The 16163-nt window shown below is 33.8% G+C and overlaps 1 protein-coding gene across 1 annotated transcript; it reads right to left on the bottom strand.

Annotated features, from left to right (window-relative positions):
* Positions 1 to 6629: 6629 nt before the first annotated feature.
* On the bottom strand, positions 6630 to 10562 carry LOC149545582 (TMV resistance protein N-like). Its single transcript, XM_089794193.1, has 5 exons — positions 9925 to 10562; positions 8624 to 9800; positions 8258 to 8524; positions 7418 to 8128; positions 6630 to 7262 (listed from the first exon to the last, which is right to left on the bottom strand). The coding sequence occupies exons 1-5, from the start codon at positions 10455 to 10457 to the stop codon at positions 6786 to 6788; spliced, it is 3165 nt and encodes a 1054-aa protein (XP_089650319.1). The 5' UTR covers positions 10458 to 10562; the 3' UTR covers positions 6630 to 6785.
* Between the last annotated feature and the right edge of the window lie 5601 nt (positions 10563 to 16163).

The following is a 16163-nucleotide window of genomic DNA, read 5'->3' as shown; positions in this document are numbered from 1 at the left end:
AATAACCCTCTAATCAGTTCTTTATGATCTTCTTCTTCATCTTCTAGGACTTGACTGACTTGAAAGTATTATTCAAGGCTTGTTCTTGGATCCCAATATAGATAATTCAAGTTGAATATAATGTCCTCTTATAGTTTTTCAAACCCTAGGTTAGGCTGGAGAATAGAAAAAATGTCTTCGTGGGGTAACACTGTTATATATCATCTTTTGATATGAAAATAATGATGTACAACATTGGCAATCTCCTCCCCAGCATGGTCGCAAAAACTAGTTAGCAAGAGTTCTTTCATTTTATAATCTCAATTAATTCATAGCTCCACTCCCAATATTAAGAAAACCAATACACCAATAAAACAGTTTCTTTACTTGCAAAATCTCTTCATTTATAAGGTGCATCTCCCTTATGGATTTCATAATTAACTCTTATTATGAAAGAATAGGTTAAAATAATCTTTTAACTAGAAAGTATATGGTGATAACATTCAACTCATAAAAATGAAGAGAATGTGTAGATTAGAAACCACTCAAACCTCACTATAATAATAAGCCACATGACTAATTACCAAAATGAAATCGCCAAGACCAGTTGACTTCTCTCTGCTACTTTGGATAGGAGAATACCATACAATGAAAAGAAAACTAACTTTACATATCATTCATTTCTATAAGAAGACATACATAAATCATTCATAAACCATAAGATTGACTACTTAGATGATTCACATTTAAGAGGTCATAAGATTTCATATATCTATTGCATCATAAATAGTTTCTAACATATCCAAAGAAAATCATTAAATATAAGTTTTTCTATCAGTCAACCCTCTCAATGTCCTAGAAACATATTAAAATAGCCATAGAGGGCTTCAATTTTTTTTTTTGGCAACTAGCAGCTCCTAGAGAGAGTAAACCATCATTAGTTTCAACATAAAATTGTAAAATAACTAAACAAAATAAAGAACCACCCTATTGGCTTTTAGGCTCTAAATGCCTATCTAAATACTAGTTATGGTTGGAGGATTAGCATGTTGATCATAGTTCACAGCAAGACCTCCACTTGCTTCCTTACACTCCTTGTGCATGGCCATGCACCCAATAAATTCTTTTTTTTGTGGCACTCTGAGGTGCTCTAGCCTCAGCTTCTATATGATGTTACTTTGTAAACATGGTCCATTTTCATTTCAGGTGCCTTCAATTGGTCTCTGTAAATGATCATCACGAAGTCGCCTCGGGTGATGGTAGTGAAAATTTTTACTAAAATTTCTCTTAGTTCCTTTATAATTTCCATCTCATCCAAGAATGAGATCAATATTTCCTTGGTTCCTTTATCATTTTATCCTCATTCTCCATCTTGACATCAATTTTTTTGTCTTCACTATCCCGGATCTTTGTGAGGACCTCCATTTCATTTAAGAGCCCTAACAATTCATCTAACTCCTATTCATTAACCACATTCCTCCATTCCAAATTGGCCCCCACCACAATAGGAAATTGAGATTAACCTAACATTAGGTATTTTTGTCAAGAATTTTCTACACCATAGGCTTGAACCTCACTTATAAGGATGATATATTCATCCCATTTGACCTTCTCCACATCCCATGCATTGAGTTCAAACTCCAATTCAATAATCACTTTGTTCTCTTATTCCTTAGTTTCAACTAAATTAGAAATGTAGTTTTCTCCATTGGCTATTATTGAGACTGCAAAATCATTGAATACCCTAGAAACATATCTATTCCTCTTCATTTGATCTAAAAACATTTGATTAGTAGGGAATTTTATATCTATCATAGAAGTAGCATTTGGCAAGGCCAATGCATTAGGATTTGGAAGGGTATGGATGTATTCAACCATCAATTACATGGATTTATTTAGGTCCCTCTTATCTTTCCAATATTTCCAAATTATTTTCATGATTTTCTAATTGCTGACACTTTTTTTAAAAAAATTGGTGCCCTAGTCATGAGCCCAAGGTTAGTTCTTTTGATTGTATAGTCATGTGGCATGATTTCATCACAACTCTTGTCTGTAGTTGGTTTGTATATCTTAGGAATAGCTTCAAATTTGGGCCTTTTTCTTTTTGGTATTTTATCCAAGCAATTGTTGATCATGTTGTCTTCTAGAAAAATCATAGGCACTCTGCTCCTCTTTTTGTTGATAGAAAGGTAAAACCAATTAGGGGCAGTGGAGTTTCCTTTAGTCTGAGTTGTTGGGAGTTCTTAAGGATTTCCAATAGCCAGAGAGCTCAAATTGTTAGCATCATTAGTTTTCTTCTTGTTCTCCTAATCCATGGTTTCTATAGGAATTCCTAAAGTAGATCCTTCTACCTATTCACCTTCACCTTTCTCCTTGTCCTAGTCCACCATAAGTATTTCTCACACCTTTTTCCTCTAGCTATGTGAATAGCTAATTTTTAGTGAATGAAGTTTGAATTTGAACTTGAGATGGTTTTTCGTAGGGTGTTCAACTTTTCATTCAAGTTGTTGACTACCTATAGATGGACATAGTGAAATTTTATCAATATGTAAGGGAGGCAATGTTGAAGTAGAACCAGTTGAATTTATCTAGGGGGGTTCTTTTATGCTCATTTTGATTTTGACTCTCTTTTCCCTTTAAGACACTCCTTAGTTTTTTTAATGATAGAAAGATTTCTTTCATGGAGGTCATCTTCCTCTAGCTTGTCCCAATCTAGTTTTGATATAGGTAAGGCTTTAACCTATTCAAAAAACTTTGGATCTATTACTTCTTCATCCTCAACCTCTTCAATCCTAAATTGTTAACTTGAACTCTAATTTATTTCAAAGTGAATCTTGACAACCACCTCTTTCTTACTTTTAAGTTATCTTCATAATCTTCCCAATAATATTCCATTTGAGGTTCATGGACTAATGAGGGGTCTAGTTCAAATAGAGATTGGGAAAAGCCTTTACCATCAAATTTAGGTTGGTGGAGTAGCGCTTAAAGTTCATAGTTTGTAATTTAAAATCTAGTTCAAAAGCATCTTGAATGCTCCTGTAGTGACAATAACCCAATTCAATAGGAAAGAAAAATCCAAATTCCCTTCCAATTTTACAATTTTTTTTCACATCAGCAACTTGTTAACATATATCAATTAATGCATATCTATTTGCAGAGTGTGTGGCTAACTTTAATGGTTTTCCCCAAAATCCACTAACCCTTAAATATGTAAATTTACGAAAATGGACGAAGAAAGTTCCATAAATTATAATTAGTTGAACAACTTCTTCAAACAACCTTCTATTATCCTTCTCCTACACCTCAAAAACTAGTCTAGCCAAAAATGTGTCTTATACCCTTCATAAATCTTCAGGGTTTTATTTATTTTTCAATCGAGAATTATAATCATAGGTAATCATGTTATGAGTCAAAATATGGTGATGTAATCCTCCCACTCTTTGCAATAGATTAGAATGTAAAATGTATAAGATGTCATGTAAAATTTGTCAGTTTGACATACCTATGAAAGCTCCTCATGAAGCCTATTTGTAATAGTCTCTACCTAGGCAATGTACTTACCTTTTCCTAGAGTAGTCTAAATGAAGAAATGCATCCAATTTTCCCATAGAAAAGCATGTTGATTCCCCTTTATCCTTTTCAAGAAAATGATAATTTCCCTAATTTCAAGAATCATGTGCTCTTTGGTTATTTAGGTTGTGGTAGATAGGAACCACCCTTTTCCAGCTTCAGCAACAAGTTCTTGGAAATGGTAGTATTGAAGTCTTAAGCATTTTTATTGAATAGGGAATATGATAGGGTTATTGTCCAATCCTCATACAACTCCTTGCGTGGAATTCTTAAGGCTCCCATCATAGTGATATGGTTCACATACACCAAAACCTCACCATGTTGAGTCCTGATACATTCTCAATGCTACCATATTTATTCCTACATTCTAGAACTAGTCTAGATAAAGAATGACTTTAGGAAATCTACCAACTTGTGCTAACCCACTTGCAGATACATTTTCAGCTATAGAATCAAGTTGAGTTTTCTTAAACCTGGACACAACCTTCTCCATTTCCTCATCAATAAGTGTGGTATCCCCTAATTTTGGTAAAAAAATCATCAAGGGAACATGTTTCTTTTCCTTAGACAATTTGGGAAGGGAAGCAATGATGGGTAATTGTAGGTTTTAATTTTGCATCAATGAAAGATGTACAAAAAAAGAAACCAGATGAGTTTCTAATTACTGAAAGAGAAAGTAAAAATAGAGGATTTGGGTAAGAGATACAAACTTACTATGTTCTAATCTATGAAAATCTTCTAATGCAAACACTACTTTGCAACTTCCTTTTAAGTCCAAGAAGACACAATGATCTTACCTCATTTATACAATAATAGAAACTTTAATAGAAAAGGGGTTTATGATAGCTCAAGTATGGACAACATGCTCACTAAATGATAGGGGAAAGTACCGATTTGATAGGGTTTCATAATCTTTAATGATGGAATTTACCTTTACACATACTAAATCTTATTTTGTCATCACATTTTTTAATGCCCATTTAATACATGTTCTTTCACCTTTATTTTGGAAGGAATTGAATATTTTAATAACACCATGTGTCTATGGGTGGCCAACTATAACCTTGTCAACTTCAATATTTTGAATCATGAAATAATTAGTTCAAAGTTCAAGCTCCATTCACTGATGATATTAGGATATGGCACTCAACAAACCCAACTCATAATGACCATGACATAATTTTAACTTATTCAACTTTGAACTCAAACTAACAAGACACATGGTACAAAGTTCAACTTCATTTAAGAGTGCCTAGGTCCACTAGTGATCACAAAACTTCATATCTAACATACAAAACATACAGGAATGAACTATTGAACTTTGAACCTAGAACCAAGTGGTTCAATGGTTCAAGTTCAACATTCATGTTCCAAGTAAGATGAAGCAAGGTAGAGTGACTCAATATGAGGCAAGGGGTGATTTTTAACTTTTAAACCATGAACCTAGAAATTTCAAGCTCAAGGTTTGAGAATCCCTTGAGGGTCTTTTGTGTTCAACATTATTTTTGAAAAAACCAAGGTAAAAAAAAGGTAAGACACATGATTGACTACATTAGTAATCTATATATAATTATGACTACATTTCTAGATTGGATATAGTGGGAAAAAATATGCACTTAAAGGTTTACAATGTCTATTACTTTGATCTTCTTATGATGAAATTATCAATCTATGAGAATGGCGAAGAATTATTTGAACTAAGCATTGGCTTGATATAATGTAAGGTGAGATTTTCTACAAATAAATAGGAGTCTGTTTTTAGTGATTTGTTTGTGAAATGTGAAAAACCAAATCAAAAAATAATTTTAAGGTCAAAATAGTTAGATTGTAGAATAAAATTAATTTTCTAGTTATCATGAGGAATTAACCTCTTATATATTTTACTTATAGCAATGCTTTTCAATGATAGGTTAGTTGAGACCAATGATTGCAACTTGCCAATTTTGATAAGGGGCCTTGATGAATCTTTTGAAAGAGTATTATAGAGTTGAGGCTAATTGTTAGGGAATAAGACAGTTCTTGATTTGATGACTTAAGGAAGAATGACTCACCTAGAGATGAAGAGAAAATTGCTCTTCAACAAGAATTTCTATATGAAATTGTACCATCCCTTTCATTAAAGTGATCGATCTATCACTATTAAAAGATAATGTTTAGGAATTTCTACCTTTCAAATAATTTATTATCATATAAACTTAAATTCAATAATAGGTAACCATCAAATTTCAATTTGATAAAAATCTTTTGATAGTTTCTTTTATAAAATAAAAATTAAAATAATTTTTCATTAAATTAAATGTATCAATATATACCTCTATTTTACATTATGAAATATAACTAATATAATAAATAATAATTTTTAAATAAAATTGTTATCTAATCATTTTTTCTTACCTTTGAAAGCGAGATACTACCGAATTGCAAAAAAAGGATTGAGTAGCATTTATAAACTTAATCGTTGAAAACCATCTCATGTGTGGTTCAAGGATATTATGGTGAGGGCTGGTGTCATTTTGGGTTTGACAAGGCATCTATTTTTGAAGATCAAAATATCGTTTTCATTGAGTGTTGAACAAAAGGTAGCGTCGACTTTGCCTGTCATAGCTTTAGATTTGTACTCCGCCCAAGTTCAAGACTCTTCGTATCATTTAATTGAGATTTGATTTGATTTCTATCCATCTACGCTTAAAATGTAACTGTAAAGCGTCTCTATTTGTCACGGATTTCTAATAGGGGATGACCACCTCAGCATTACTCTGAGTGGGTCACTTCATTGTCATCATTAATAGAGCCATCAAATTCCACTTTCATCTGTTGACAAACTTGTCGCGAGGGATCTGAAATGAAGCCAAATTGTGGAGAGCAAAACACGTGGGCTGATTTGAATGTACCAATTTGAACTAATTGAATATCTTGGCTACTCACTTTGCGTAACGCCACCACCTTGAAAGAGGTGTCTGATGTGCACATTGATCTCATCATTTACGGAAAATATGGACTATTTACAATTGCCAAACACAACAGAAAAAGAAAAGCAAAGGTAGATTAACTTGTTCGAGCCTGCTGTGAAACTCATAAAGTAAATGTATGTAAAATATGGACTATTTTCATTAGAATAATGAGAAGTGAACAGCGCAGAACGAGCAATCAATAATACATTATGTTCACTGGAGAACAAAGCATCACACAGAGCCCATTCGACTAGACCAACGTGAATGCCAAAATTATAACCGACTTCATTTCTGGTAGAGCTTATCGATAATTATCCCGAGGACATTCAATATTTTATGTTCTTCATCTTTCATCACCGGCACTGTCACCCTTTTCATCCGTACATCTTGGGGGAAACAGAGGAAATCAAAGGGAAAACAGTAACCCTCGTTAACAATGTAACTCTGTATTTCATCTTGGTTGGTAGTTACCGAAGTAATTATCCACTTGCCCTGGCGCACCTCAAATTTCAACCAGGGATTAGTATCATATTCACGTATGACATCATTAATTAGATCTGCTGCTGTACAAGTGCTGACCTCAACAACGGCGCAAAATATGACTGCGCTCACAAGTGTTACCAGATGATCACAAGTGTTACCAGTGTCAATTTCAATGACTGAATTTGCGTCAGTAAAGTCACAGAAGAGATTAGCATCGACCGCTGATTCTGCTCCATCTGCTGCTCTGCCAATTACTTTTATGAACTCTGACGGCAGCTTCTGCGCGAAACAAACAATATATGAGTGGATTGTCTTCGTTTACATCAGGTTATCTAAAGTTCTAATTAGAAAAATTATGACTGTAAAGGGAGAAACAAAGGTTAACCCCAAAACTTCCCGTCTGATAGAAAATTGAAGGCCTTTGAAATCTATACCTCCATATGGAGAACACAATGTCGAATTGTTTCATTGCTGCAATATAAGAGCTGCAATCTTTCCAATGAATGCAATATTTCAGTATCTGGTATTTTCTCCAGCTTCGGACAGTCGCAAAGGTTCAATTTTACAAGTTTCCAAAGTATTCCATCTACACTCCCTAAATTTTCACAACCCTTAACCTCAATCCTCTTCAGCATGGGAAGATTAGAAATTGAACAAAATTTTAGACAGTTAAGTCGAACAAGGCATAACTCCTCAATGTTTTCACAGCTACTAATATGCAATTTTTCTAGCTTTGGGAGATCAGACATTCCTATTACACTTTTCAAATGGTCGCAACTAAAAATTTGAACTCTTTCTAGGCATCTCAGTCGAGCAAAATTTATCTCCTCAATCTTACATAAACTAATGTTCAATTCCACTAGCTTCGTAAGATTAGACATTCCTCTTAAACTCATCAGATATGGGCATTTATAAATTCTAACTTTTTCTAGGGAGATAGGTAGAACAAAACTTAACTCCTGTAGTTCCCTACATCGACTAATGCTCAATTCTGCTAGCTTCCTAAGATGAGATATTCCGGTAATACTTTTCAGATTCCCGCAATAATAAATTGCAATTTCCTCCAGGTACCGCAGAAATCCCAGATTTAACTGTTTCAGCTCCCATTGTTTGTAGATCTGCAGCTTTTTTAGCTGGAAGGGTACCTAAAATAAAAATAAAATTTAAAAAAATGATCTTTTCGTTTTAAGTTCACTTCCGGATTGTACTTAAAAGTCACTCAAATGTCATTGAATAATGGACTCGATTACCGATAGTTCCCTTTTCAGACCTACCTGCACATTATTCTGCCACAAACTTCTGAGATGGCCGCCAGTTATTCTTAAAGTTTGCAAATTTTCGAAAGGAATCCATGGAGGAATGTTTGCGAGTATATACTTGTTAAATTTGACCTCGAGCCATAGTAAAGCGGTTGACGTTTCAACCATATTGTCTGATTTTGCATGAAAGCATTTCACATAGAAATGCTTGGCCGGATCCATACAAGTATGAAAACACCGTCCTTTGGTTTGGGTGAAGATGTTTTTAAATTCCTTTGACGTCTGCATTCAAGAAGCAGTTCAGAACTTTATTACAGAAAAGTTATAAAGACATCGAATATCACACTAGGAAGCAGAAATCTGGTGGAGGAGAAAGCATACCGATGGTCTAAAAGCTTGTAAACGCCACAGTCGACGAGGATGATCGAGTTCATCTGCCATTTCTCGTCCCAAGTCCCTCAAATGGTCATGCATTCTCAATACATATATTTCTTCTCTGCTATCTTCTATGATATCAAAGAAATCTTCCTTGAATCTATATTCTTTTATTTCCTCAACCAGACATTTGTCTTTGAGCCTTCGTAGTGCATGTTGAGCGCTCCACCCTGACGCCTCCCACACTTTGATGGCGTCTTTCTTCAGTTCTCCTATGAAAAAGCATGCAGTATCCACGAAAACTTGCTTTTCTTCATTGTCCAATGTGTCAATGCTAATTCTTAATCTCTTCTGTATATCATGAGGCAACGTCTTTTTAGCTTTTGCCAATTCTAACTCCCAAAACTTCTGACTTTCGCCATGAACATGCCTGCCCAGAACTTGAATAGACAGCGGCAGGCCACCACACTGATCTACAAAGAGATCAACAAGCTTCTCATACCCACTAAAGGGATAACGTTGGTTGAAGGCGTGCCAGCAGAACAACTCTTTAGCATCATCTCTATCCATTCCTTTCAAATTATAGCCAACTGTAATTCCAGCGTTTATGAGCATCCCTACATCCCGAGTTGTAACAATTACCAGACTATTGCCAGATTTGTGGAGTTCGTCGCTTATCAATAGGGCATCTAACTGTTCCTGATGATTAATATCATCTAGTACAATTAGGTAGCTCAGATTGCCACTTCTTGAGAAACGATTGCTGAGACAGCTTGTGCCATCCTCTACGCTTGGAAAGCTTGGGATGTCTTTTTCGTCAAAGAGTTCTCTGAGGAGCTTCATCTGCAAGGCAGGAAGCTCTTTTTTCCCAGACGCTTCCCGAACATCAAACAGAAAACAGGAGCGACTGTAATCTGAACGCTTTCTGTTGAACAATTCTTTGGACAGAGTTGTTTTCCCCACCCCACCCATGCCAAAAATACCAACAATCGTAGGCTTCCCTTTTTCTTGTCTGTTCATCTCGCACTGACTTTCAAAATCCTGTACAAGCTTATTAATGCAAATATTTTGAAAATCATCTACAACCTTAGAAAGTCCTACTGGATATTTGGCAACATGTAGACATCTTTTCCTCTGGACTTCCTTTTGCACGGCTAACACTATCTTCTCGCAGTCACTGAGACTTATTTAATACAAGGGGAATTTGATAAGGAAAAACAATTGTGTCGCTCTAAAGAAAAGAAAAATCTTATTATTATCATTACTTTGTAGGGATATCAAGTACACTGAAGTCATTCGAATATTACCTGGTGAACTCTTCGCCGGCAATAAAGGAAATAGATTGGAGGGCTTTCTTCCATTCCTCAAGTTTTTCCATGTACCTCTTCTTATTTTCATATTCACAGAATGCACTTCCATACGCTCCCTTTTCTATGTGGCGCAGTGCCGAAGGCTCAACACCGTAGAAAATAGGAATAATCTTAGCCTTAGTTTGCAGCATGAGTAGCAGCTCATCCAAACACCATGGGGACTCTGCATATCGTTCGGAAAAGATAGCTATGTGAACTGCAGACGAGTAAATGGCTGTCTCAATGGTGGATGTAAAGGAAACTCCAAGTTCTTTCTCTTCCGAATCAAGAAACGCCCTTATATTCACCTTCTCAAGAGATTTGTAAAGCTCAAGAGCCAGCGTGTTCTTCACATCAGGGCCTCTGTGGTTGATGAACACGTCATACAATCTTGAAGATTCAGAAACTTTTCTTCTCTTGAGTTGTGGTTCCATCCCAGAGAAAGCTGGAGGATTCTCAGATTGTCTGTGGGAAGAGGAAGAAGAATTCATAGATGCAGAATTAGGGATGGAAGAGCTAATTGAAGTCGACCAGAGAGTTCACAGAAATAGATGCCTTTGATGAAGCTTGGTAAAACCACATGGGAAAGAAGGAAAATAATCAGAGAAGTTGAAGTGCCGACTGCATGGAGGAAAGCAATGGATTAGTCAGTCAAAACGAGGTGGTTAGAACAGAGGAACAGCGAGTGAAAACCCGTACGGACTAAACGAAATATTCAAGGTCAGACAAGCTGCGTGACGACTTATATATAACTAGCAGTCGTACCTTGTGTGCAATGAGCGCTGAATTTTTTAGTACTTATTAAATATAATTCTCAAATTTAATTTGATGATTTAAAAAAAAATGATAATTAGTAGTAAATTGAAGAAATATTATAATGTCATCAAGATTTCATTTATTAATTGAATGTCACTTCTAGTAAATTTAGTTAGATCTTTATAGTTCATTTATACAAAACGATTGTTATTTTCTAGTAAAAATGACATTTCACATGATTGGTGATGGTTTTTTTGTATGGTTAAGGTGTTATGATGGGCATGAAACCCTATGAGTGCAATAGTGTAAACTTAAACATGTGAATATCACTTCCAATGTGAAAAATTTCCTCATCCAATGTTATTGAAAATAATATCATGTACAAAAACTTGGTGCATTACATAATGAGAAAGAATAGAAAGCAATGGATGAAAATTTTGGACTATATTAAGTTTCCACTTCATGTCATTGATGTCATAATCTTTTGGATAAACTACATGAAGTTCAAAAGTATATCAAATTTTTACTATAATCAATGGCATTTTCCACATAGCAATTGAACTAACTATGAGCAAGAATCAATGTACAAGTGATATCTTTTTTAGAAAAATATTAATATCCAACACCTAAATCTAAATTAGGTTTACAATAAATTTAGTATTACTTTGATTGATTGGAATGAATCCGGATTAACAACTTGGAAAAATAAGGTAATTTGGCAAAGCCAGAATTGACTCTAGAAAGAGAGAGAAAATTAATTATGAGATAATGCCTCATGCAACTTAAATATTATGCCTCAAGTGTTTTTTATGTAGTTTTTCTTGGAAAAATGATTAAGGATAGGATCTTAATTATTTCACGTGTCTCTTTTCCTTGATCATAATAAAAAAAATGTATTATCATGATTTATTATCTATCTTTCTATAGTATTTATGTAAATTAATTTTGTTACAAAAATTAAAATATTTCATTGTAATTTTTATTTATTCATTTAGAATCTAATAAGCACCTTTATATGTTTTTTTTTTTATAATCCCTGAATTTATTTAGTTTTCTTGGCTATTTGAAGCTCATTTATTTATGGTAGGTTATGAGTGATTGTTCAATGTGTGCTAACTAAAACATTTAGAAATGTTTACATACTTCCATTTTAGTGAACCCCTCCATTCTTACACTTATTTTTTATTTTTATTCACTATTTTTTTTCTAATCTAAGGGTGATTATGGTTTGAGAATTATGTCTAATCTTACTTTTTTAACATTTTAGAATTTTAATGTTCACTTAATACTATCATTTTAGTGGACCCCTCCATTCATGTACTTCCTTTGTATTTTTATTCACTTTTTTTAATCTAAGGCTGATTATTGTATGCACCCTACAATGGTTGCCTAGACTATGGGCCCCCATTTATCAATTTATCAATTTGTTGAATCAATAGTTTGCAATATTTTATTAAATCAATTCAAATTAATTTCCTTGATCAAATTCGATTATTTCAATATTTCTAAGGTTGATCATTTTATCCCAAGTCTTATTTAATTAAAAGAAAATCTCCCTTTTGATTAAATAAAATAAGTCCCCATTTAATTAAAATAAAACCTCTCTTTTAATTAAATAATTCATCCACATTTAATTAATTAATAGAAAAACCCCTCTTTTAATTTAATTAAGTATTTTCTATTTAATTAAAAGAAATTGGTCCCTTTTAATTAAATAAATCCCAACTTAAAGAAGAAATAAAATAATTAAAAATCAAAAATTCCTCTACACTTAAATGCACATATTTCTAAGTGGGATGCCATTTAATTCCTTTCCTATTTTCTCAATGGCGAATCTTTATTTCACAATGATCATTCTTTCTCCACCATTGATTAAATATTTTTGCGTTTTAATCTTGATCATCCAATCTTCTTTATAATGGAGATCCCTATCCTCATTTTACATACACACACTCTATGCTATTGTTATGTTGCAGGTTTGGACAATGATTTTTGAAGGAGTTTGAATAATAAAGCTTTTGTGGAGAACTTCAATCTTCTAGCCTTTTCTCTCATGCATCCATGGCTTCCATTATCATGTTTTATCCTTGCATTTTCATATTATCTTATATCAATGTGTGTTTTCATAGATTAGGTCTTGCATTGTTATTTCCTTTCATAGATCAGATTTCCTTTGATGCATTGCTTTGCTTTTTTATCATATAGATTAGCTTTCATCTCCATTTGCATTCATATTTTGATGCTTGAATTTCTCATTTTATGGTGTACTTTCATGGGCACAAAATAGGTCAAACTGAGGGCTTTCATTACAAACCCTTGCACTCCATGAATAGAGAGCTATGAGCCATCATTTGAGACCTCATTCTTGAGCAATCTTGGATACAATGACTCATAGAAGTTTGATCACATTTTAAGCATACAATCTTTGGCACCCACCATGGAGCAACCCACCTTTACTTGGTGGTTTTGGACATTTTTAGATCTAAGTCCCTTGTATAGATTTATTTGGAGACAAAAAACCTTAGATCTTAATGATTTGATCATGTCTCCCAAATGGCTTGGTGTTTTGGTTTGAATTGTTTTTTCACAAGTTGGGGACACATTAGAGAAGCTCCAGTGAAATTTTTAGATTTTCCAAGGTATTTTCAAAATTTTCAAATTTTTTCTTGATTTTCATAAAAAATCATTTTAGGGTGTAAATTAGCAAATTTTTTGAAAAATTTTGCATTTTTGGAAAGGCCTTTGAATTCTAATAAGGGTTGGTTCTTTGTGTTTTGATTTTAGAGATCATATTAGGGCTCAATAATTTGATTTGTAAAAATTGATCTATTTTGACAAAATGCCTCCCTAGGGCTCTTTGATTTTTGATAGGGGTCTCTATTCTACATTTAGGATTTTGGATCCAAATCCATAGTATATAGGTCCAATTTTGTTGACTAGGTTAAAAATCATGATTAAATTGCACTTTATTTGTACAAATTCCAATGCATGATATGAGTTGTCATTTCTCATTGAATCAGATAGTTCAATTTATTTTCAAATGAATTTTCCTATTTCATCATGATTTCATACCCTTGATTGAAGTTTGTGAAGGTAATTTGGAGGTCTAAAGAGCAAAAAATGGAAATAATTGGAAAGTGTGAAATCAAGGTGCACACATTTAAAACCCTCTCATTTGAATTACAAAAAGTGATCATTGTGTTCTTTCTCATTTTGAAATTTTTTTTTTTCATTTTTGTCAAATTTTTTGGTGTATCTTCCCAATATTGAAAAAAAGGGCTTAAAATGAATCATTCACATTTGGATTTGAGCTTAAAATAAGAAACCCCTTTTGTCTTTTAATCCCCAAGATTTTCTTATTGATGTTTTCTTCTTGCATCCTCGTTAAGGAATTTGAGGAGAACCTAAATAAGGGATCTTGATTCTGGTTTTTTAGGGGGGCTGCCTAGAGAAGTGATCACTCTAGGGGACAACCTCAACTCCTATGTGCTGGCAGAGTATAAATAGCATGACTTGAATCTAAAGACAAATCGCTTGGAAGTAGCAATATTGTCAATCTTGGCTAAGCCCCAAAGGACTTTATACTTTGGGAAGTGAAGGTGGAGATTGGGTTACCATTTCCTCCTAACTATTTGGTAGTATTCTCTATCATCTTATGCCTCATGTACTTTGCATATATCAATGTCATCTCCTAGTTGAGCTTGTGCATCCTTATAGAAACCTGAATAGGTTGTTGGTGTGTTTGATGTGCTTGAATATTTAGAACCTTCCCCACTTTGAACAAAAGGAGACACATCCATAAAATTGAGCCTTAAGGATTCTTTCCTTTTATATGCTTTCAAAACCACTATGGGCTTCAAACCCTATGCTACCAAATCTCAATCAAGTCTAGATGATTATGAGTTCTCCTTTGCCATTAAAAAATATCTAGAGTTACCTGCTAGTTTCTATTTTTCAAGGTCTACATCTTCTACTCCAAGACATCAATTGTCTTCATTTTATAGATTCAAAGACCCCTTGAGAGAGAAAGTGAGTAATAACTCCTATGAGAATATGCCAATATTTCATGATGGACCTATCTTTGATTGAGATGAGAATGTCATAAATAGTCCTAGATATACTTTTGAGAGAACTTTTACTCCTTTTCGATTTTCATATGACATGGTGCTTGAGACCTTATTTGTAAAAAAAGATCATTACTTTACCATATGAATTTTCTACACCTTGTGAACCTAAGGTAAAAAATTATTGGTGGAGAGATGATCATTATTATGACTACCATACATGAAAAGGTCATAAAATTGATGATTGTATTGCATTTAAACATATAATTCAAGATCTTATTGATGATGGAATCATTAATGTTGAAATTCTTAAAGACCTATGTAATGAAGATGCTTCTCTTGACAAAGATCATGTTGATGAACCTATGTCTAGTGATGGTTTCCTTGATACCTCCATTTCTTCCAATACTTTTTCATCTCCCAAAACTTGAAAGCTATCCAACATTCCTCCATCAAACAAAGGTCCTAATGATTTTTATGTAGTTCCCTATAGTTATCCTCAAGAGCTACCTCTCAAAGAAAACCAAGCTAATCTACAATTGGCTAAAAACCCTTTTTATGCTTCTAAGACTAAACATCATCAAGCTTTATGCAATCTTATGGCTACTATGCCCACTTCAGCTAGTCCTTCATTACCCCATCAAGATCCTATCATGAAAACCTCATATACTCCCTTGTCCTTAGAAGTGGATCCACATTAAGAGGACTCTCAAAAAAATAAAAATAAAAATGTCAAGAAAGATCAAGATGTCATCCCTCCATATCTTATGTCTTATCCACCTCCTAAGTATGATCAAGACACTACTTCCACTATTTCCCTTGAGCTTATTGAAAATTGTGAACAAAGTTCTATGCCTATTTTGTCCAAAGAAACTTGTCAAGATCAAAGAGTCCCTTCTTATTCTACTTCTCCATATTCACTTTAAAACTATGCTCAAGTTTCAAATACTCCTATTAAAGGTGTTTCTCATATTAAATATACTCATGAGTATATTGATGACCTTGGTCACATTGCTCACTCTAAAGATGCTAATATCCCTATTCACTATCCCTTCACATCTCCTAAATCTATCCTTGGTCCTTATCTGTCAAAGATAAAGCCTTCAAACCTTCTATCTATATTGGGACCTTATTTTCCTCCACATCCTACTTTCACTCCTATCTCATCTTGTAGCTCTCTCCTATCATAGCTCGAGATCAAGAAAGACACTCATCCTAGATGAACTCTCATTCATCTATCCATATGAACCAGTCATATAATCCTTATTCATCTACAAATCCCAAGTCTTTTGGAAGAAATTTTGATGATCAATTTAAAAACAAACATAAGAATCCATTGAAAAATGAATATCACTATGTCCCATCTGATTGACATGT

This window comes from Cupressus sempervirens, chromosome 7, assembly GCF_028749045.1.
Source record: "Cupressus sempervirens isolate cs-2001-9-10 chromosome 7, ASM2874904v1, whole genome shotgun sequence".
In the NCBI taxonomy this organism is placed as follows: domain Eukaryota; kingdom Viridiplantae; phylum Streptophyta; class Pinopsida; order Cupressales; family Cupressaceae; genus Cupressus; species Cupressus sempervirens.
Note: the sequence above shows the minus strand (reverse complement) of the source record. Positions and strands in the feature narration are given on the sequence as shown.

Excerpts from the sequence above, each read along its gene's own strand:
- LOC149545582 (XM_089794193.1), bottom strand. The coding sequence starts at position 10,457 with ATGAATTCTTCTTCCTCTTCCCACAGACAATCTGAGAATCCTCCAGCT. Across the intron at positions 8,525-8,623 it reads TACAAGCTTTTAGACCATCG|ACGTCAAAGGAATTTAAAAA; the intron begins GTATGCTTTCTC and ends TCTTGAATGCAG. Across the intron at positions 7,263-7,417 it reads ATTGTGTTCTCCATATGGAG|AAGCTGCCGTCAGAGTTCAT; the intron begins GTATAGATTTCA and ends TGTTTCGCGCAG.